The sequence below is a fragment of the Hippopotamus amphibius genome, chromosome 2 (genome assembly GCF_030028045.1).
Source record: "Hippopotamus amphibius kiboko isolate mHipAmp2 chromosome 2, mHipAmp2.hap2, whole genome shotgun sequence".
Classification (NCBI taxonomy): Eukaryota; Metazoa; Chordata; class Mammalia; order Artiodactyla; family Hippopotamidae; genus Hippopotamus; species Hippopotamus amphibius.
Window position 1 is genome coordinate 192,257,607 of NC_080187.1, and position 21,748 is coordinate 192,279,354.

Genomic DNA, 21,748 nt, shown 5'->3' on the forward strand with positions numbered 1-21,748 from the left:
TCCCCGCTCGTTACCTTCACCCGCGGAGCCCGCGCTGAGCCCGGCCCTAGCAACGGCCTTAGCAACGGCCGGGCTCCTCCCTCCTGTGTAGCCCGGAAAGCGCTCCGCCGCGCCGGGGCGGGAGCAGGGCCGTGCGCGCGCCTCGGGCTTGGGCGGAGCGGAGGACGGTGGAGCTGTGCGAGGACCCGCGGGCTGTGCAGGTCTGAGTCCCACTCCGATCCCTCGTGCGGGTCTCCGCAGCTCTGTGGGGACCAGCGGTCTGGCCGGAGGCCGGCAGCTGCGGGAGTGGATCGCTCCTTGGCCGGGCCCCGGCGGAGGTCGTGCTGGGTGTCGCTTTGTGAGCGGGGACCTGGTCCCTGCGCGGGCGCTTGCATTTTTAAGATCTTCCGGGCCCTTTGGGGAAAGGGCGTCCAAATTTTTCCTCAAAATTTTTTTTTTTCAGTGCATTCCGCCCCAAGAAAAGCCTGTGTCCAGGCAAAGTTAGTCCCCTAGGAACCCTGATTATTTTTTAGTGTTTGGAGTGGTTTGTGGGGCTTTGGTTATCACAGAAACTTAGTACAGACATGGTGTGCCATGCAGTGTATTTAAAAAATTAAGGTTAGGGTTACATAATAAGCAAAGAGGCTGTTCCTTATATCTGAATTAGTTTGGGGTAATGTAGGATAAGTCAGGAAGTATATTAACACTGCAAGCTGCCAATTCCACGAAGTTGGATGCTAAAATTGCCACGTGACTCAAAACTCCAATATTTAAGAATTATTTCTTTGGGAACACCAATGTACCATGAAAGACTAAGGCAAGACCCTCTGTCTACCACATGGTGGGTTGTGTGTATGGAGGGTGCTGTTAGCCTGTATGAAAAAGATGGTACCTTGGATTTTTAAAAATGGATGTTGAACCTGTACATATGTGACGAGGTTCTTAAAAATACGGGGAGAAATTGAAGTGGATTTTATCTAGTACTGAATTGGTTCAAAGTACAGGATAGGGGAGTTTTACATATTGTTCCATTGGGAGGTGTCAACTTACTTGTAGCTAGGAGCCTTTTTCATTATTGTTTTGGGAAAAAACAAAACAAAACAAAACCTGCCAAGCTGCCACTTCTGCCAGGCTGCCACTCCTGCCAGGCTGCAGATGGCCCATAAAGGTTTGTTAGATACTTCAGTAGCAGATGCATAGTGGATACTTCTTTTTTAGAATGGTTTTGGTTTAGTTAAGAATTGTTTATTGAATTCCTTATCCTGCATAAGACACAAGAATAGGTCAGATCAGTAAGGAATTCTGCTTTTGAAGAGTTGACTACTCGGCGGGATAGTTTCACTAAAATGTAATTCCAAATTAAAGTACATTTTTCCATGTTAAGCGTGTGGAACTAGTAATAAGTGCATGAAAGTAAAGAGGTGTAAGAGATTGCCATGGGCCATCTAGAGTCCTGACTTTGAGATTAAAAATAGAGGATTATGTGCAAGGTAGAATTGATACAACTTGACTGAGTAATTTAGAGGGTAAGGAGGGTAGGAGGAGAAAAAATTAATTTGTTTTCAACCCAGGTTGCAGAATGATGAATGAACCATCAAGGTAAAGATATTTGTTCGTTTCTTAGGAATTAAGTCTTTTTATGTTTTCTCAGGAACCCCCCACCACTTCACTTGTATTTCCCACACATTTTTGATGTTAACAAGCATGTTTTGAAAGTTTTGAATCATCATGTTTGCAACAAATGATTTGTAGGTATTAGAGACAGGCTGTGGATTAGGTCAGGACAGATACCCTGGTCATATGATTTTAGAGACCTTTGGAGGGAGCTACTCATGATTTAGAACTGCAGGCCTCTTCTGTGTAGCCACCTCAGCCACCAGTGAGAGTGTGTAGGTGAGGCAAGGCGGGGAGCCATAGACATTTCCTTTTCACTGTCTGAAGGTATTTGTGTTGTTTGATTTTTGTAGAGGAAGGACATTTTATATAAGGCTTTGTTAATATTCATTTAATTATATGGATGGAAGGCCAAGTGAAATATAGGGGGATACTTCTGAGGCATCTCAGGAGGAGTGCTCTTTGGGGCTCTAGAAAAACTCACCAGTAGTTTTTCATTGAATGTCAGGCAACCACATTGACTTTCATGACACCCTTGGGAACTGAATACTTTCCCACCAGGCTTGGGCCCTCTGGCTGCACATGCAAACCCCTACATAGCTACTGGAATACCCAGGAAAACAGAGTCAGGTTGAATTAGACCACTCCAATTTCTTTTTTAGGATGAGTCCCATGACCTGGATAACTCAAGACTATTACAGCCTAAAAATGTTTTTAAGAACCTCAGGCAACACCAGAACAAACGCATACCAAGAGGATTTAGGTACCAATTAGCTTCCTAAATGCAGTGATGAGACCCCTGTTGGCTTGTGAGAGTTCACCTTTTGTTGGCCAACAAAGGATTTGTAGTTCCGATTCTGGAGACTAATAGGATCTCTTCCCAGACTTTTAAGGCTGCTCCTGTCCTTAGAATGCATTTCTTTACCTGGATTTGTAGATGGACTCTAGAAATCTGCAAACCACCTGAAATTGTGTGCAAAATATTGCGTCTGTAAGTGCATTTTCTAGACATAATGTTGAAGACTCTCATGCAATGTTAAAAGGGTCTGAACCTCAAGAAAAGTGGCAGCCTAATATCCTGCACTCTCCCAGTCATTGAGGGCATATTGGCAGAGATAAAAGCCATTTTTAGGTAGATGATTTGCAGTGGAGGTCAGGTAATGTTTTCCATTTGTGAGGCAAGAAGAAGGGATTGGACCATCATTTTCAAATATCACTTTCTCCGAGCAACCCAAAATGTAAACCTGTACCTAATCAGTACATAAAAAATATTTATTGTATTTTGGCTTTCCCTTGGGTAAATTTAGCAAGTATAAATTTTACTTTTCCTTCAGTGACCAGCATCTTTTTTCTTTGTATTTCTTTATTTGGGTCTCAAGTTCCTTGGGATTACAATCTGTAAGAAGCTCTTTATGACTAATTAAATTAGTATCACTAACTTCTTGTTAGTAAATTATGTTGTATATTATGTTCCACTGGACTCTTTTTTCACTTTCTATTTGGGAGGCCACAGAAAGTGGTCAGTGTTTGACTGCTTGGAGTCTCATAGTTAAACACCACAATGCCATAAGGCTTTAGAATATGAGAGTCATTTTACAGCTTTGGAATGCATACCAAATCAAAAGGGCCCCAGTCTCTTTTTTCCCTGAAAACATGTTGTGCTTACACAGTATTTGAATAACAGTTTTGGCAGCCATCATCTTTTTTTGAAGGAAATATTTAAGTGAGAAAATTACTATTTTATCTCTAGAACTGAAGAATCTGAATGGTGTATATTTTTGAAAAGCAGTATGAATTCTTAGAGTGGGTGAACATTGATGTTACTCTTAAATTTTAACATTTATAAGATTACACTTTAATCTTTATATATATGCATATATCTTTATATATAGGCATATGTTTCACTTTTGGGGATATTTTACAAATTATAATTGGTAATGAATGCCTCATTTAAATGAATGTTTACTTATATTTTTATGTTTTAATTTGTGTTGGGGAAGACTACATCTTTTAGAACATAACCAACTAAATTTTACTGATTTCACTGGAACCTTGTGTGTTCATAGTGTTCAGACTGAGATTTGATGTCATGTAATTTTTTTTTAATTAATTTGTTTATTTATTTATTATTGGCTGTGTTTGGTCTTCGTTGCTGCATGGGCTTTCTCTAGTTGCAGCAAGCGGGGGCTACTCTTCATTGCGGTGTGTGGGCTCCTCATTGCAGTGGCTTCTCATTGGGGAGCTTGCGGAGCACAGGCTCTAGGCTCGAGGGCTTCAGTAGTTACAGCACATGAGCTCAACAGTTGTGGCTCTCGGGCTCTAGAGCACAGGCTCAGTGGTTGTGGCTCACAGGCTTAGTTGCTCTGCAGCATGCGGGATCTTCCTAGAGCAGGGCTCGAACCCATGTCCCTTCCAGATCCAAACAACAGCTGGGAAATCCTGAGTGACAGCAGTCTGGAGCTCCAGTTGGGAAGGGTCCCGGGCAGTGCATCCACTCCACGGGTGGGACTTCAGATTGGAAGTTCTGGGGGCTTCTGCTTATAATTCCTGGTCACAAACTGATATCCTCAGTCTGGGATCTGGACAGACTGAGGCTCAGGTTCTTGGTGTCTCGTTGCAGAAAGAATTCAGTGAGAGACAAAGTGATAGGTAAGAAGTGGATTTATTTAGAGAGAAACACACTCCGCAGACAGAGTGTGAACCATCTCAGAAGGCTAGAAAGGTCGATGTCATATAGTATTAATTGAAAGTCAGAGCTTACAGGATTGAATACACTTCTGGCTGATACTAACATTAAAATATTACATTCCTGATATAAAATAAAATTACAGTTTCTGGAACAAAAAATGTCATTGAAAAATAGATTGTACCTAAACTTTATATTTGAAATAATTTTTCTAGGTGAGAACCTTCCTGTTTTTATGGAGGGAATAGCTTAAAAGGGTAATTTGTTGTTTTGAGTTTATTGCTTTTTAATTTTGTATTTTAAAGCATGCTAATTTAGCAGTTTAAAAAACTTACTAACATTTGTTAATAAATACTAAAAACAGCATACAGTTGTCAATTGAATTGAGTAATTTTCTTTGTGGAAACAGCGAGTAAAATGTTTTCTGTTTTTTATTTTGCCCCTCCCCACCCACTTTTTTTTTCAGTGCATCTACGGTGTATTTTAGAAGTAAAAGTTAAACTTTGGTTTGAATGAAAAATGTCCCTCAATACACCTGTATTTCTCAAAGAAAAGGAAGATGATAATTCAAAATTTGTGGAAATACAACAGTCACAAACTACATCCATAGCTGCAGAAGATCCCCTTCAAAACTTATGCTTAGCATCTCAAGAAGTTCTTCAAAAAGCTCAGCAAAATGGAAGATCAAAATGTCTCAGATGTGGTGGTTCAAGAATGTTCTACTGCTATACGTGTTACGTCCCAGTTGAGAATGTACCTATTGAACAGATACCACGTGTGAAGGTTAGTGAGAAATTTAATTGTTTGGAAGTAGGAAAATAGATTTTAAAAACACGTCTCATATATACGTATGCTAATATAACTGATAAGCTTGATAAATGATATTATGAAAATGGATTATATAAATGAAAAGTTTAATACTGTAGACTGGTAAACCTATTTATTTTTCCCTAGAAAAAGAGACACACACTGCCAAAACACTTGCGTCTGAGATGAATGCTACTGTTTTTAATGAAATAAGTTACTTTTTTAAATTAATGGTTATAATTCATTTACAACATAGAAAAAAATGTGGTATAAACTTGAATATTACAAGAGACAAGTTTACAGACTACGTGAAGGAGCTTCAAAATCCACCTCAGGGACTTGGAAACACATCCTGAAGGAACTAGAGTTGATTTTTGCTTCGGCAAAATCATGAGTTTAGCCCCATCCTTTATGTGGAGATGGAGCACATGTCAGTGACCAAAACTAAACTAAACTAAAATTGAAAAGACTAAGACCTACTCATTGGGCTGTGTTATAATTGTTGTGATTTAAAGCCAGTTTTAAAAAGTTGATTTGAATTGATTGCTTACCTTATACTTTGTTGCTTACCAAGACTCTTTTTGTGTAGATAAAAGGTCTGTAGACAATCATGTCTACGTAATCAAAGAATTTATTGTGTCTATGTTAACTTGTCTAACAGTGACCCGAACTTTAGGACTAAATCAAATAGTGTATGAAATTTGACTGCTGTCTATTAGGACTTTAAAGAGACCAAATTCTACACGTGGACTCATTAGAACTTGCCAGTAAGAAAATAAGTTGTAACGATATTTAAAGATATTTAATGTGGTGATTTTAAGGTTCATTTAAATTTCAAATAAGAAAAATACTTTAAGACTCATATTTTGTTACTCGAATTGCAGCTTAGCCTTCATGTCACCTTGGCAAGTCCATGGTCCGCTTAGGGGTGTAAGATCACTGTTACATGCTATTGGAAAGTTTACTGGCCAAGAATAAGTAAGCATGGAATCCAATCAGCTTCATAGTTACCTCAGAAAAACTGAGAGCTTGGGGATGATAATTCTTTTTAAGTTCCCATTATCTTATAAGAATACTACATTTTGAACTATAGTTTTGGAGGTATACACAGAATCATTTCATCTCCTATTTATATCATAGCCACATAAAGAAAATATCCCATTAAAGTTTTATCTTAAGATATATTTTGTTCAAAAGGATTGAAGATCAGAATAATAAAAGTTAACAATATATTGGCAGGGCTAATAGTTTCATAAAAATTTAATAAGTAAGGATTATTTTTCAAATCAGTGGTCTAATGTCCAGTATTTAATCGAAATGACTCAAAACACTATGCCAAGATTTTGATCAGCTCTAAATGGCCTACTGGATGGTGCAGAGTTTTCTGAAGTGTTTTAATTGACATATATAAAATTTTGTATGTTAATATACATTAATAGTAATAAAAACTCTACAAAATTTTCTTTCTGATTTCTACTTTATTTTTATTTTTACAAATTGTTCAGCATTTGCTTTTAGATAGTCTGCTTGGGAAGGGAAGATGACTGCATAATGAGTAACTACCTCCCAAGCTATAAATTTTGGTCTAGGGATTAAATTCATAAATATGTATCTTTTTAATGCAGAGTATCATTTTTTAAATGTCATGACAAATGCATAAGCAAAGGTAAAAGGTGTTCTTGGGTTTTTTTTTTTAAAGGAGAAAAAAAATCATAAGATAAAAGAAAGTTTCATCTTTGTTAGAGTCCTAGAATTGAAAAGACTCTGGGAAAGTGGATAATCACATGGAAGAAGGCTTAGGTTTTTCTGCTAATGGCATTTTAATAAATTTGGGCAGAAAATTTTGTGGTAAATCTCTTATAGAAAGCATAGATGTTAGAGAACAGATTGACGTTCTTTAAATGTTTGAAAACAGAACATCTCTACTTGAACTCAGTCTGGTCAACTCTAGTGGTATTACTCTATACCCTGTCATTATTTAAGATGTATCTTCCCTTAAAATGTGTGAACTGGAGCACAACATGTATTTCCCTGTTTCCATGCTTTGACCTGTGTCTGGGCTTTTGTTCGACAGTACCGTAATTTTCAGGCTTACTCAGGGGGAACTAAAGATAACTGGACTGGTTCCCAGGAATATTTCTTGAGCACAAATTTTGCATAATTTTTTTTTTTTTGATCTTCATTGGAGTGTAATAGCTTTACACTGTCATGCCTGTTTCGTACAACAAAGCACATCAGCTGTATTTTTACGTATATCCCCATATCCCCTCCCTCTTGAGCCTCCCTCCCACTGTCCCTATCCCACCTCTCTAGGTCATCAGCAATCATCAAGTTGATCTCCCTGTGCATAATTGTTTTATACTTGTAGATGTTAGTTCATAATAGGCTAGGTTCATGATTTTTAAAATACATGAATAATATTCAGTCCTGTGTTCTTGATTTAAATGATGTATTTCAGAGATAGCCAGCTAATCAGAAATGTTGGTGATTTCCTTTGGAATTTTCAGCTCTACTCATCAGCTGTATAAGAAAGTCAGTTTTATTAGTATTAGAATACTTTGTCATGATCTGCTTTCTTTTTCTTCTTTCCTCTTTCCTACCTTCCCTGGCTAAGATAATGCTGAACTGGTACTGAGAGACCCTGGGGAAAGGGAATGTAGTATGAGTTGGGACTGAACATCATGAGGAAAGTGATGTAGAGTTCAGCCAGAGATAGACTGATGAAAAGTCATCTGTGAACTGCCTACTTAAATGGCAGATTTTCTATAACTAGAAGTTGGTTTGATGATTTGAAGCAGTTGGCTCCAACTTATAAATGATCACTAGGCCTAAGTGGGAGGGTAGGAGACAAGGGGTTTGAAACCCTAGACTGAAAACTATTTGAGATATTTGTGGCCCTTCTAGGGTATATACGGTCCTCTTTCCACATAATCATCCTGAAAGATAACAATGTACAGTTGGGATCATCTAGTAGCATACAGCAACTGCCCCTTTAAAAAACAGTTCTAGAATTAATGATACCCACAGCATGGATGAATCTCAGAATAATTATTCTAAGTGAAAGAAATCAGATGAAAAGAGTACATATTTTATGATTTCATTTATACAGAATTCTAGAAAATGCAAACTAACCGATAGTGATAGCAGATTAGTGGTTGCCTGAGGACTGTGGGTGGTAGTTGATGGGGAAAAGGGGAAGGAGGGAGGCATAAGAAGACTTTTGGGGGTGATGGATTTGTTCATTATCTTTATTGTGGTGATGAGTTCAAAAGTGTAACATGTTAAAACTCATTAGATTGTACACTTTATGTATATGCAGTTTATTTTATCAACTTTATCTCTTTAATAAAGCTGTTTTAAAAAACAAGAAAAATAGTTTTGTACTCCAGGGTACAATAGCTATGTGCCCCAGGGTAAATACCGAGAATCTTGCCTTTTAAGTGTGGGATGGGGGCTGGAAGAGTGCTTATCATGACAAATAAGTCATTTGAACTCTGCAGCGAAGAATCCACCTTGGAGAGAGTTTCTTATATACAATGGGGGAGATATGACTTGCCTTTTATTTTCATAATCATGGCTGAATGCAGGACTTGTACAAGCATTATACAGAAAACTAAACCAAACAAGTCAGTGAAATAATAGAAAAATCTAACCCAAGAAATTTGTAAGATAATATTTTTGCATAGAGACAGGACATAATTCATAGTAATTAGATAATGAAATCTTAAGGAAAAAAGGCAAAATGATTTAAAGAGAGTTATTTCTTATATAAAGAGTGTACCTCCTAGGACTGTTCTGTTACTGTTTTTCCAGTTAGTAGTTTCACTTGTGCTGTTAATTATGCTGAGAATCATGATGTTAACAATAAAAGATATCTTTGACCTCAAAAGATGTTTAAGGAATAAAATTTTAACTTAAATTTTAGATCTAAAACTTTTGCCCAATCTTATATTTCCTTTTAATATATAGTAAAATTAACAGGCCTAAAAGTTTATAGGAATTATTAAAAAAATGTTCTTGGCACAGATACTGAAATGCAAAGATAGGACTCGATGCCAATGTGACTTACATGGAAGTGACATTAGAACGTTGCTATAAGAGAAGATTCTGTGTTAAATGAGTTGAAAATAATTGTTCTAGTACATGATTAACAACATTGAGGAATAAATTCGTGTTTGCATTATGACTCTTAACATTCTTAGTATTCTGTTCTAGAAAAGTATGACTTTCAAACTGTAAGTGTATTTATAGGAGCTTAGTGTGAGCTTGCTATTTAAGCTTTAAAGACCATTTTTGTTAACGTAAAAAATCAGAATTTTTATGTTTGTTTTGTTCATTTGTCTCTTTTCTTTAAATTTTAGCTTCCATTGAAGATTGACATCATTAAACATCCAAATGAAACAGATGGCAAAAGCACTGCTGTACATGCAAAACTCTTAGCACCTGAATTTGTAAATATTTATACGTATCCTTGTATTCCAGAATATGAAGAAAAGGACCATGAAGTAGGCAGCTTATTTTTTTTAACAACTTTTCACATTGAATCAAAAATGAATTTTAAGCTTCATTGCCTTTCTGAACTGACTTGAACATAACTTAATATTTTATTTAGTGATCTAGGGTTAACCTTGTATAGCACTGAACAAAATACAGTTTACTTCATCAGTGTCTTCAAAGAACGAATAATCCTAGATGTTGGGCTTTTTTAAGTCTGTCTTTCTACTTTTTATTGTTTGCATGATTTCTTCAGGTTTTTACTCTTTGCCAGTATTACTAGGCCTGCTTTTACTTTTCTCCCGTCTCCATTCTCCTGCCAATGCTACACATAGATAGTCTAATTTGATACAAACTGAGAAACCAGATTACAAATGTTGTTGGAATTTCTTCTTCAGAAGACGAGAAAGACTAAACTAGAAGGATTTTTAGAAATTAAGAGCTTTAGTACATGGTCTTTGTAATATTTCTTTTGGCTACTCAGAGGTCTTCCTTGCTCATTTCTGGATTCTTAGTTGGTTTTCACGTAGTTGAAATGGTCACATTAGTGATAGCTGTTCTTTTCAATTGATCTTGTTGAAAAGTGATGTTGCAATAGATTTCAAAAAACTAGGCCTTAAATATTTCTGAAAGAAGCACATAAACCCTTTTAGGTCTCTTGGGGGAACGTTTGTTGGTAGGTTAATCTAGAAACAAAATTAAAAATTAGTATGTTCATTTGTTCAAGAAAGAACTTGGTACGTTTTTCCTTTCCTATCAATGTATTTATGTTTTGGTTGAGTTTATGTAGAAAGTTGCGTTTGTAAATAATATATGAGTTTTGGATCTAGGAATATATTTGTATTTCCATCTCTGGTCAGCTAGGTTATCATCTATATAATTAAAAAGAACACAATGCTAGGTAATATAAAAAGATGTGATATGCTTATAGTACAAGAAAACTGAGCAGCCCTGGGCTTTGCTAATTGGATGTGGGGGAAATGTAGGCATGCATTGTGAATGTCTAAGAAACTTTCATAACATCGAAGTTTATAAATTCAAGATTTTAAATTTTATTTTAATAATATTTATTTTTTATATTAAAAATGATGTATGCTCATTCAAGAAAACTTGAGAAATAGAGAAAAGTATAGAGGATAACATATCCGTGATCCTATCAACATTTGTTCATTTAACAGATATTTACTGGGTGCCTGCTTTGTGGCAGGAGTTGTTCATACTTTGGAGGCTCTAAAGTATATAAGGTCTTGGTAAAAACATGCTGAAAGAAAGGAGGTACCATAATTTACTGAATTATTCCTTGAAAATTAGATTTTTTCAGTTTTAATTTTTCACTGTAATAAATATACTTTAACAAATATTCTGGGTATTGTATGTGTGTGTTTAGAATTATTTTAAGATAAATTCCCACATGTGAAATTATTTGACCAAAGGGTATGAATATTTCAAGACTCTTGACTTAAATTGCCAAATTACTTTCATGAAGCATTATAATATTTAAACCTGATGTCAATAATGGCTGTAAAGGCCTATTACAACATTTCCTTACCAGCATTGGCTGTATCATTTGTTTTATCTTTGCTTATTGTATAGGTGAAAATGGTATTTAATTATTGAGCACTTTTCAATGGTTCTTTTACAAAGTACCCCATACTTTGCCTTTTATCTTATGAAATATTATAGAATTTAGTTTTTTGACTTAAGGTATAATTAACTTGGCTTCTATCAGTAGGTAAGTAGCTTATTTTGAAGTACAGAAGTAATTCTAGGTAGTATATTATGATTATAAATTGCTAGTGAAGAGTCAAAAACTTTACCATATATATTAAAGAGGCACATATAATAGAACCTAATGCTTGTTTCTCAGATACTTAACATATTTTTTCCTCTTAAAGTTTTAAGTCAGAATTTATTAATTTTGAAGATCATAATAGTACACTACTAATTTAAACTTCTTTGCTTTAGGTTGCACTTGTTTTCCCTGGACCTAAGTCTGTCTCAGTAAAAGAAATTCCTTTTCATCTCCAAAAAAAGATTCAAAATAATGTTAGAGGCAAAAATGAAGACCTTGACAAGCCATCCATTAAACGCAAGAAAACTGAAGAACAGGATTTGAAAGACAGCAAGTGCAAAGAAACAACGCTGAAAACAATTGTATTCATAGATAGCACCTGGAACCAAACAAATAAAATATTCACTGACGAGAGACTTCAAGGTAAGAAAAAAAAATGGTGTATTTTTTTGATTGTTGCTTCCCACAACTTTCATTTCAATAAACTTCAAACCTACAGATATATTCTGAGAAGAGTTGCATTAAATATACATACATTTTGCCACATTTGCTTTATTTTTCCTCCTCTATTATATGTATGTGTGTGTACTTAGATATCATATATGTTCTTGGTTGAACCATTTGAAAGTAAGTTGTAGGCTTTGCCATGCATCACTCTCAAGTACCTAAGTGTACATCTTTTAAGAATAATTGCATAATCACCTTACCATTATCACTCAAAATTAACAAAAGTTCTGTAATATCGAATATGTAGTCCATAGTCACATTTCCCTAATTGACCCCAAAATATCTGTTGTAGCTTTTTTCCTTTTATGTAGCATGTAAACTCAAATTCCATTTGGTTATTTTATCTCTTTAGTCTCTTTTAATGTAGAACAGTCCCCTGTTTTTGCTTTTTATGACTTAGACTTGTGTGAAGAGGATAGGTCAATTGTCTTGAATGTCTCAATACTAGATTCAGTTTAAATATTTTTTCAAGGATACTTCAGATGAGGATAAATCGAGGGTTGTCCAATGACAATTCCAGTTTACATGGAATTGTTTTGATAAAATTATTAATAGCATTTCCTTTCACTCTCAGAAATGAAGCTGTTTGGCTGATTAATTATATGGTTACCCTAGTCATAGCTAAAGTTGTAGGCATCAGATCAGGAAGATATAAGTTGTTTCATTACTGCTGATTACTTGAATTCCTTGATTAAAGTGGTGATTACCAAATCTCTCCATTACAAAGGTTATTTTCTTCATTGAAATTAGTAGTAATCTGTGGGATGATGCTTTAAGACTATGAACTATCTCCCAACTGCTGTTTACTGAATGGTTTTGGTATTTATTGATGACTATTGCTTAAATCAGTAATTACATTAAGGATGACAAAGTGATGAAATTTTAATGTTATTATTTCTTCTATATTTGTTAGCTGACATTCTTATGCAAAGAAAAGCTTTTCTTTTTTCCCTCTCTTCTTTTTTTCTCTCTCTCCCGCCACCCCTTTTGAGGTCACTGTGGTCTTATGGATTTCCTTTTAATTCAGTGTATTATAATCTATCACGATTGTATTCTTTTTGATGCCCAAATTATCTAAAATTTTGCCATTGGGAGCCCTTCAAGTCCTTTGTGGCATGGCCTCATCCTGTTACAACAGGATGTTCCAGGTTCACTTGTACTTTTTTCCTGCCCCAGACTTAGAATTAATTATTTGAAGGAGCTGTGGTTCTTTTAGTGGGGAATGATATAAGAAACTAAGATCTGATAAATTTATTACTGCTTGGGTGTCGTTGCTTCAGTGGACAGAGCCAAGAAAAATAAGTAGATATATATATTATGAGTTGACGTGAATAGTTCCAATTCATTACTTAACATTCCAATTCATTCAATTAACATTACTTTCTTTTGCTTTATGTTTGTATCTTTTTCTCTTAAAGTGAAAAGCTTAGTTTCTAATAATAATGATTTAAAAAATTTGCTTTACTTGCCCAGGTAACACAGCTATTACTATAAAGAACATTACCTGTCTTGTTCCATTGCACCTTACTCAGTTCTTCAGTCTTTCTCGGTAGTTTCTCTAAAAACTTTAGGTTTATTTCTAACTCTTTGATGGCTTTATTTGTGTACCATGTATGATTAGAAAGCAAGAGAGCTACCCAGTTGATATTAAACATTTTCCAAAACAGTTTCAAACTGGGAGAGCTTCTCGCAGGCAATTGCTAAAAATATACATCATCTAGAAAAGAAAGTTTATGACACTTTTTGGAATCTTGTGATAATTAGTCCCAAGCTAAAGTGAGTGACAATACTAGATTTAACTAGCTTAATTTATATAGTTTATACTTCTTGAAAACAGCATACATGTTAGTAAGATTGCTTTGTCATTCTAATTGTGTATGTGCCTGTGTGTGGGTGTGGATGTGTGTGGGAGAGAGACAGAGACACAGAAAGATGACTGAGCTAGGATTTGCAATCTTGTTGCTAATGTTTAATAGATGAAACTCTAAAGCCCTGCTCCTTGGAGTATTGCCTGCCACATTACCTTGGATGGCTACAGCAGCAAGCTACTCCTCAGTTTGAAGATTTTCTTGAGCCATTTTTCTTTAAATTACCTTATATGGTAATTGAAAGGATCAAATAAAGAACATAAGAGGTAACACTTGAAAAAATTGTAAAAGGAACTATTGAGGTAGAGTTCAAATCTATTTTCAGCCTTTGTGCTTAAGGCTTCAAATCACATTTGTGCAAAAAAATTGTTATTCCTTCTCAGATCACATAGAAAGTATCATATATTTTGTTCTGTGCTACATCAAAATTTATAAAGGGATTTCTTAATTCCTTCAAAATCATGAAATAAACAGATTTCTAGAGTCAGTCTTCTTTGCATGCCCTACTTCAACCCCTGCCGCTTCTGGCTCCTCATTGCACCACAGGAAATATTTAGGGTCGGCATATTTATAATCTCTACATATATGAAATACCAGATTTCAGAGAAGCCAAGTTACTTCCACAAGAAAAAACCCTTGTTTGTTATAAATCATTGCCATTAGGTTTTAAAATGTTTTTATCATTTGATGGGATTAAGCAGAACAAACCAACTCTAAACCTCAGTTTAAACCCTCAAATGCAGTGTATTGGAATGTTTCTGTTTCTGTTATCCTATTATGAATGCTGAGATTAAGAATCTCCTTAACAGTGTAACATACTGTTTTCCCAAACTTTACAGAGAAAGAGCTGTGGATGTTTTACTGCTGTCAAAATAAAACATTTGAAGTTTGAGTGCCTAATTTAATCGTAAAATGTAAGCCTACAAGTGAAAAGTGGCATAACATTCTTGAAGATTCACCATAGAAAGGCTTGGGGGAATGCAGTGGGGAGGAATGGTTTCTTTTTGTTGGGGAAGGAGTCCAGGTTATTAAAACTAGTAGTCGTCACTTCAGTAAGTGGTACAGGGGAAACTGGACAGCTACATGTAAAAGAATGAAATTAGAATATTCTCTAACGCCATACACAGAAATAAACTCAAAATAGATTAAAGACTTAAATATAAGACCAGATACTATAAAATTCCTAGAGGAAAACATAGGCAGAACATTCTTTGACATAAATCGCAGCAGTATTTTTTTGGATCCATCTTCTAAAACAAAGGAAATAAAAGCAAAAATAAATGGGACATAATTAAACTTATAAGGTTTTGTGCAACAGAGGAAACCATCAATAAAATGAAAAGACATCCTACTGAATGGAAGAAAATATTTGCAAATGATATGACTGATAAGTGATATCTGAGGTATATAAACAGCTCATCCAGCTCAACTTCAAAAAAGCGAATAATCTGATTTAAAAATGGACAGGAGAACTGGATAGACAGTTTTCCAAAGAGATGGTACAGATGGCCAACAGGCACGTGAAGTGATGCTCTACACTGCTAATCATTAGGGAAATACAAATCAAAACCACAGTGAGATATCCGAGTGGCTAACATCAAAAAGAACACAAATAACAAATGTTGGTGAGGATGTGGAGAAAAGGGAACCTTCATACACTGCTGGCGGGAATGTAAATTGATGCAGCCACTATGGAAAACAGTGAAGGTTTCTCAAAAAACTAAAAATAGAACTATCAAATGATCCAGCAATTCCACTCCTGGGTATATATTAAAAAAAACCCAAAAACACTAATTCAAAGCTGCATGCACTCCAGTGTTCATAGCAGTTATTTACAATGGCCAAGATATGGAAGCAACTTAAGTGTCCATCAGCAGATGAATGGATAAAAATATGTGGCATGTGTATACACATAATCGAATACTACTCAGCCATAAAAAAGAATGAAATTTTGCCATTTGCAGCAACATGGATGGACTTGGAGTACATTATGCTAAGGGAAGTAAGGTAGACAGGGAAAGGCAAATTCTGTATGATATCACTTATATATGGAATTTAAAAAATACAACAAACTAGTGAATATAATAAAAGATAAGCAGACTCACAGATATAGAGAACAAACTATGGTTACCAGTGGGGAGAGGGAAGCAGGGAGGGACAATAGAGGGGTTGGGGAGTGAGAGGTAACAAACTATTAAGTATAAAACAAGCTACAAGAATATATTGTAAAACAGGGAATGTAGCCAATATTGTATAATAACTATAAATGGAGTATAGCCTTTAAAAATTGTGAATCACTCTATTGTACACTCGTAACTTACATATTACAGCGTACGTCAATTAAAAAATATTTGCTTTTTTTAGATTAAATTATTATTTAGTTTTCCTTTTTTTTTGACCAGTATGTTTTTTCAGGACTCATTCTAAACTTGCTGTTTTGTTTCTAAGATTGTAGCTATAGTTTATTCTTTTTCACTGCTGTGTAATCTTTGATTGTGTGAATATACTACAGTTTATTCAGTCTCCTGTTGATGAAAAAATTGAATTTTTTCTAGTTTTTGCTGTTACAGTGCTCCTTTGAACATTCTTGCACATGTGCAAGCTTCCTGTAGGAGACATACCTAGAGATGGAATTACTCTGTTGTAACGTATAAGAATGTTCAGTTTTATGAGACAATGCCAACTGTTTTCCAAAGTGTGGGTATACAAATTTATACTCCCGTCATTAATGTGCAAGTTGCCAATTCATAATCCCTCCTACTACTGTATTGTTAAATGTTTGATTTTTGCCAGTAGAATGGGTATAAAGTGGTATCTCATGGTGGTGATAATTTGCCTTTCTCTGATTACTATCTGGATTGAGCATCATTTTGTTTGCTTATTTGGCCATACACATGTCCTGTTCTGTGAAATATCTATGTCCATTTTTCTAGTGTTTTGTTTTTCTTTTCTTATTGATTTGTACAAATGCTTTATATATTCTAGAATATAGATGATAATGTTTTGAAATATCTTCTTGCAGTTTGTGGCTCATCTTTTAAATTTCTTTATGTTATCTTTTGAGGAACCAAAATACTTAGTGTAGATTTTAACAATCTTTCATGTTTAGCACTTTTGTCTCTTTTAAAAATCCTCTCTACCGCAAGATATTTCTAATAACTTGTTTATAGATTTAAAAAACATTTTCTGTGTATGTCAATTGTGTTTTTTCCTTTTTGGTTCTTGCGCATCTAATTAATTCATTACTTTTCTATTACTGCGTTAACTAAGACCTCCAGTGTCGTATTGAATGGTAACCTTGTGGAGGTCATTCCTGTAGTATTTCAGTCTGATAATCATTGTATTTTTAATGGCAGGTTTAGTCAGTTTATATTTGCCGTGAGTATTGATTTATTTGGGCCTAGTTCTATCATCTTAATTTTATTTCTATTTGTCTTGCTCTTTACTATTTTTTTTTCCTGGCTCATCTTTGATTGAGTTTTTATTTTTTGTATTGTGCTTTTAATATTCCTATTTTGGTTCTTTTAAGGAATTGTACTATGCACATGTAACTTTAAAAAAATTCAAACAATTTTTTTACCTCTCCTTTTGGACACTATAAGGACGTAATACACTTAAGTCTGATTCATCCCCCTCCTAGTTCACATTGTTATTGTTATTTTCTTCATTACTTTTTGTTCTGTCTTATTTTCAGGCCATAAATTAGATATTATTATTGTTTTTCTTTAATACTGGCATCATTTCTTTGGATTTGCATAGATGATTACCACTTTCTTTGCTCACCATTCTTATAACTCAGACTGTTTTTATAAAATACATCTAGAAATTCCTTCCATTGGATCTCCAGTTGGCATATATTTATTGGCATATTTTTGTTTGTCTATTAATGTTTTTCACTCTTGTTCTTGATACATAGTTCTGTTGGGTTGGTAATTTTAGATTGCCAGTTATTTCCTCTTGGCACTTTGAAGATTTTATTCCAGTCTTCAGTATTTTATTGTTGCTAATGAAAAGTCTTCTGTCCTTTTGATTACCATTCTTTTGTATATGATCTGCCTGTTCTCAATGGCCACTTTTAAAATCTTCTCTTTAGTCTTGCACTTTTGCAGTTACACTACTATGTGAAGGATCTAGGCACTGATTTCTTTCTCTTTAACCTCCTTGACATACATTATGTCACGTATCAGTGACTTTGCTTTTTTTAAAATCGTTTCTGAAATAGTTATAGGCATTAACTCTTTAAATGCTATCTCTCCTCCATTCTCTTTGCTGTCTCCCACAGAACTCCTATTAGATATATATTTGATCCTCCATATTTCTTAATATATTGATGTATTTTTATATTATTTATTTCTTGGCATTCTCTGCCACATTTCTTAGGAAGCTGTTAGGTTAAAGTGAGGTGTTGAAGTAGGAAATCATTGATGACTCAGAGGTTCCAAATCTGGGTCAGTGGGCCAATTTGATATTACCTTTTTCACTTTTATTTCTCACTTTAAAGTAAAATACAATTTTTTAAAAAGTATTTGCAAAGTACTGGTCTAAGGTGCTAAAAGCATTCTGGGTTTGTATGTTGACATCTGAGTTGTAAAAGTTGAGAGTACTATTGTATGATTTCATGAATCATTTCCTCTTTAAATATATAGGAGCGAGGCTTTAGCTGACAGTGTCATTGAATCTCTGAAACACAGATGTGGCAGCTAATGAAACAGCTCTAGGTACTCTGTTCATGAAGATACAGCCAAAAAGTGATGATCCAGAAATAGTTTTAACAGTATTAAGGACCATTAACCTGCCTATCTGGTCCCAGTGAGTTTCAGAATGATGTTTTAAATGTGAGTTTATCAAGGAAATGAAACTCTTCTGAAAATTGGTGAATTTAGTACTGTCACAGGTTAAAGTAAAAAAAAAAAAGACACTGGTAAGTAGAAGACAGAAAGAGATGAACATCTTAAGTGTTAACTACTTTTAACCCACTGCTACAAGGTCCAAGACTTATAGATAATTGTAACGGATGAGATTTCATTCTGTGTTTTATATTGCTTCTGTATATACCTTAATGCATTTGAGAAACTATCCTATTTGGAATTGGGATTGAAGGAATTTAAAGAAAATCCTTAAAATAATTCAGGGAAATCATTATTATACCACACCCCGTGGTTAACAGGATTATTTATACTTCTCTTATTTGTTTTTGGCAGGGTTGCTGCAAGTTGAGTTGAAAACAAGAAAAACGTGCTTTTGGCGCCATCAGAAAGGAAAACCAGATACCTTCCTTTCCACAATTGAAGCCATTTACTACTTTCTGGTAGACTATCATACTGATATATTAAAAGAGAAATACAAAGGACAATATGATAATCTTTTATTTTTCTACTCTTTTATGCACCAGTTAATAAAGAATGCCAAATGCCCTGGAGACAAGGAAGCAAGAAAACTCACCCATTAGTTTTTAAGAAGTCACTTATGTAATTTTATTTTGCTAAAATCAATAAAATTATAATTGTGCTTTGTTTGTTCCTAGGAAATATTCATGTGTAATGTCTGTAAGACCACTTGGAAAAATAAGATTTTATTTATTTTACTTCATGTTTTTTAAAATGAAGTTTTTTCTAAGAGAATTTTTAGAGATGGTGTTGACCAAAAAATTCATTGCAGAAGTTATTTGCTCAGGTTTGGTGTATCTCCATTTTATTACTATATTTTAATGTAAAAATGTGTTATATTTATATCTATGTAATTAGATATAATTAGATATTTGTTTAGAGATCTTCATATCTTTCCACCTATACTCACAGAATCTCCTGAAGAAATTTGCCTAAGGTTAATGGCAAACATGGGCAGAACTAGAACTGTGGCTCCAGTCCCAAAGGGCTATTTCTTTAAGTCCACACTGTCTGTGATGGACATTTGTTGCTATTTTCATCTGCCTGGCATCTTTTTTAGGGAGAAATTGCTAGCAATCCTGTCCTGTCATAGGGATGGACACATGACCCAGTTTAGCAAGCGAAGTGCCGAGTGCTTGATCCAGGGATGAGCATGTCCCAATATCCTTTTTGATAATTGATATGGATGCTCTAGGAGATAGGGTTTATTTTTCAAAAAGCAGTATGGTGCAGTGGTTAAAAGCACAGACTCTAGCGCTAGACTATCTAAATCTAAATCTCAGCTTTCTTTTTCCACCTTCCGGTGGTTTTGTCAGTTTCTTCATTTCTGAAGAGATGGTAATACAGTAGCTATTTTAGGATTATGATGAGGTTTAACTGAGTTAATGTATCTAAGGGGCTTTCAGCAGCACCTGGCATATACTAAGTGCTATAAATGTGTTTACTCTTTTTATTATTTTATGAAATTGTGAACTAAGCATGATGTATATAACCCTAGAGCTACTGGTGACATCTCTGCTGCAGGTGGCAAGAACTTGCCTTAGAATGAAGCCAGCAAAAGAAAGCAGAGTGGAGAGAGGAAAAGACTGAGTCCTGAGGACATTAATCATCTAATCTAGCTGCTTGTGAATGGAGCCCTACCGTGCTGAATAGCTTCTTTTTGCCCTCTGGATGCACCCTCCACTCTTTCCCATTCAGCTCTCTGCTCTGTGAGGTAGGTCCCTTTGCCCATTTGGCTTTTGGTTGGGATCAGCAAATGGAAGCACCAGCAGGAGATTGGAGGTTGAAAGGAAATGAAATTGTGTGATTTCCCTGGCTCCTTTCCTGCCAGGTCACCATTTGTTGGCTGTGTCCTTCTAATGAAAGTCATCCTATCAGGCATCCCTTTCCCCGCAGTTATTCAGGCCAATTAATTTCAGGCCAATGCTCCCTCCCTTTACTTCTTTTCACTTACATAGTAATGATTCCTAGGTGTTACTAGCTTCAGAGTAGGTCATTGCAGCTTGTTGGTTTCCCTAAACTGTGCCTATACCTTTGTAAATAGTAATTTTATTATATTTTTCTCAAATGTCCCCATTTGAAGTTGTCTGGGACACTGACTGATAAATTTCACCCATGTGGGTGCTGGAAATAACAGTACATTTCCCAAAGTATACTCAGTGGGACATGTGTTTTTATGAATAAATGAGTTATTGGTAAAACTTGCTTGCTGCACATTATATTCCCCATTAGAGATTCAAAAGGCAGAGCATGAAAGTGCTGAAAAGTCCTGAAATAAACATTCTGAACTTTAAGTATTTCTTAAACTTATTTGAATAAGCAATGCCTACTAACATACTGTGGAAGTAGAACATTTGAAACATTGTAATTTAGAGCAGTCCATGCTTAATATATATGTGGCAGTTGAGGCCAAAAGAGATTAAGTAACTTGACCATAGGGTCACACAACTAGTTAGCGGTAGAACCTTACTTCGAATCTAGGACTTCTGATTTGGTTTAGTGAGGTCACCATTTTATTATGCCTTTCATTAAAAGGAATATGGATTATATAAGGCCTCAACATTATTAGCCCCATAGTCTTAACCAAATAAACGAGCTGACTTGCCTGTTAGTTAATAGGCAGTAACTGGCTAGCAGTTACGTTTCAAGAATGGAATTAAAATGGATTTCTTCATGTTTAGAGCTTGGCCCTGGGAACAGAGGAAAGTCTGAATTGATTTTAGCAGGGCCAGAGTTGGATTTCTCTGGGCCAAACTTGAACTTTCCTGAGCCAAAATCTATTGCCACTTGACTGGCTCTACAAACCAATGAAATACAATTGTTGAAAGGGAGGGGGGATAAAAAAGAACTCATATGCCCCTATCTTTCAGAAAGATGTTTTAAGAAAGATGACCCACATACTCCAGAGGCTAATTTATAACTAAGGCCATAAAAGTCATAAGTTCTTCCCCCCAAGTAATAATACCTGTTTGAACAGTGAGTTGTCTGTACTTGTTTTTCTTTGATATGAAAGACTGTAGAAAATCACACTAGCTTTTCCCTCCTCCCTGTATTCATGTTCTTTTTTTCATGCTCCTTTGAAGTCCATTCTCAAGCACTTTCTGGGCCATATGTA

General features: G+C 35.2%; 1 protein-coding gene across 3 annotated transcripts; it reads left to right on the forward strand.

Moving 5' to 3' along the window:
- The first annotated feature begins 91 nt into the window (after nt 1–91).
- On the forward strand, nt 92–20,838 carry DTWD1 (DTW domain containing 1). 3 transcript variants are annotated; one of them, XM_057724910.1, is made up of 6 exons: nt 136–200; nt 1,551–1,578; nt 4,746–5,062; nt 9,448–9,591; nt 11,546–11,795; nt 18,949–20,838. In XM_057724910.1, exons 3-6 carry the CDS (start codon nt 4,799–4,801, stop codon nt 19,194–19,196), a joined length of 906 nt encoding a protein of 301 aa, XP_057580893.1. In that variant the 5' UTR covers nt 136–200; nt 1,551–1,578; nt 4,746–4,798; the 3' UTR covers nt 19,197–20,838. The 3 variants fall into 3 exon arrangements, with proteins under 3 accessions (XP_057580892.1, XP_057580893.1, XP_057580891.1); XM_057724909.1 differs by lacking the exon at nt 1,551–1,578 and having other exon boundaries at nt 92–200; XM_057724908.1 differs by having other exon boundaries at nt 166–1,578.
- Nucleotides 20,839–21,748: the final 910 nt, after the last annotated feature.

Bases quoted from the DNA above. Each gene is read 5' to 3' on its own strand.
- DTWD1 (XM_057724909.1), top strand. From the start codon at position 4,799: ATGTCCCTCAATACACCTGTATTTCTCAAAGAAAAGGAAGATGATAAT. The intron at 5,063-9,447 runs GTTAGTGAGAAA...TTTAAATTTTAG, and splicing joins AACAGATACCACGTGTGAAG to CTTCCATTGAAGATTGACAT. The intron at 9,592-11,545 runs GTAGGCAGCTTA...TCTTTGCTTTAG, and splicing joins ATGAAGAAAAGGACCATGAA to GTTGCACTTGTTTTCCCTGG.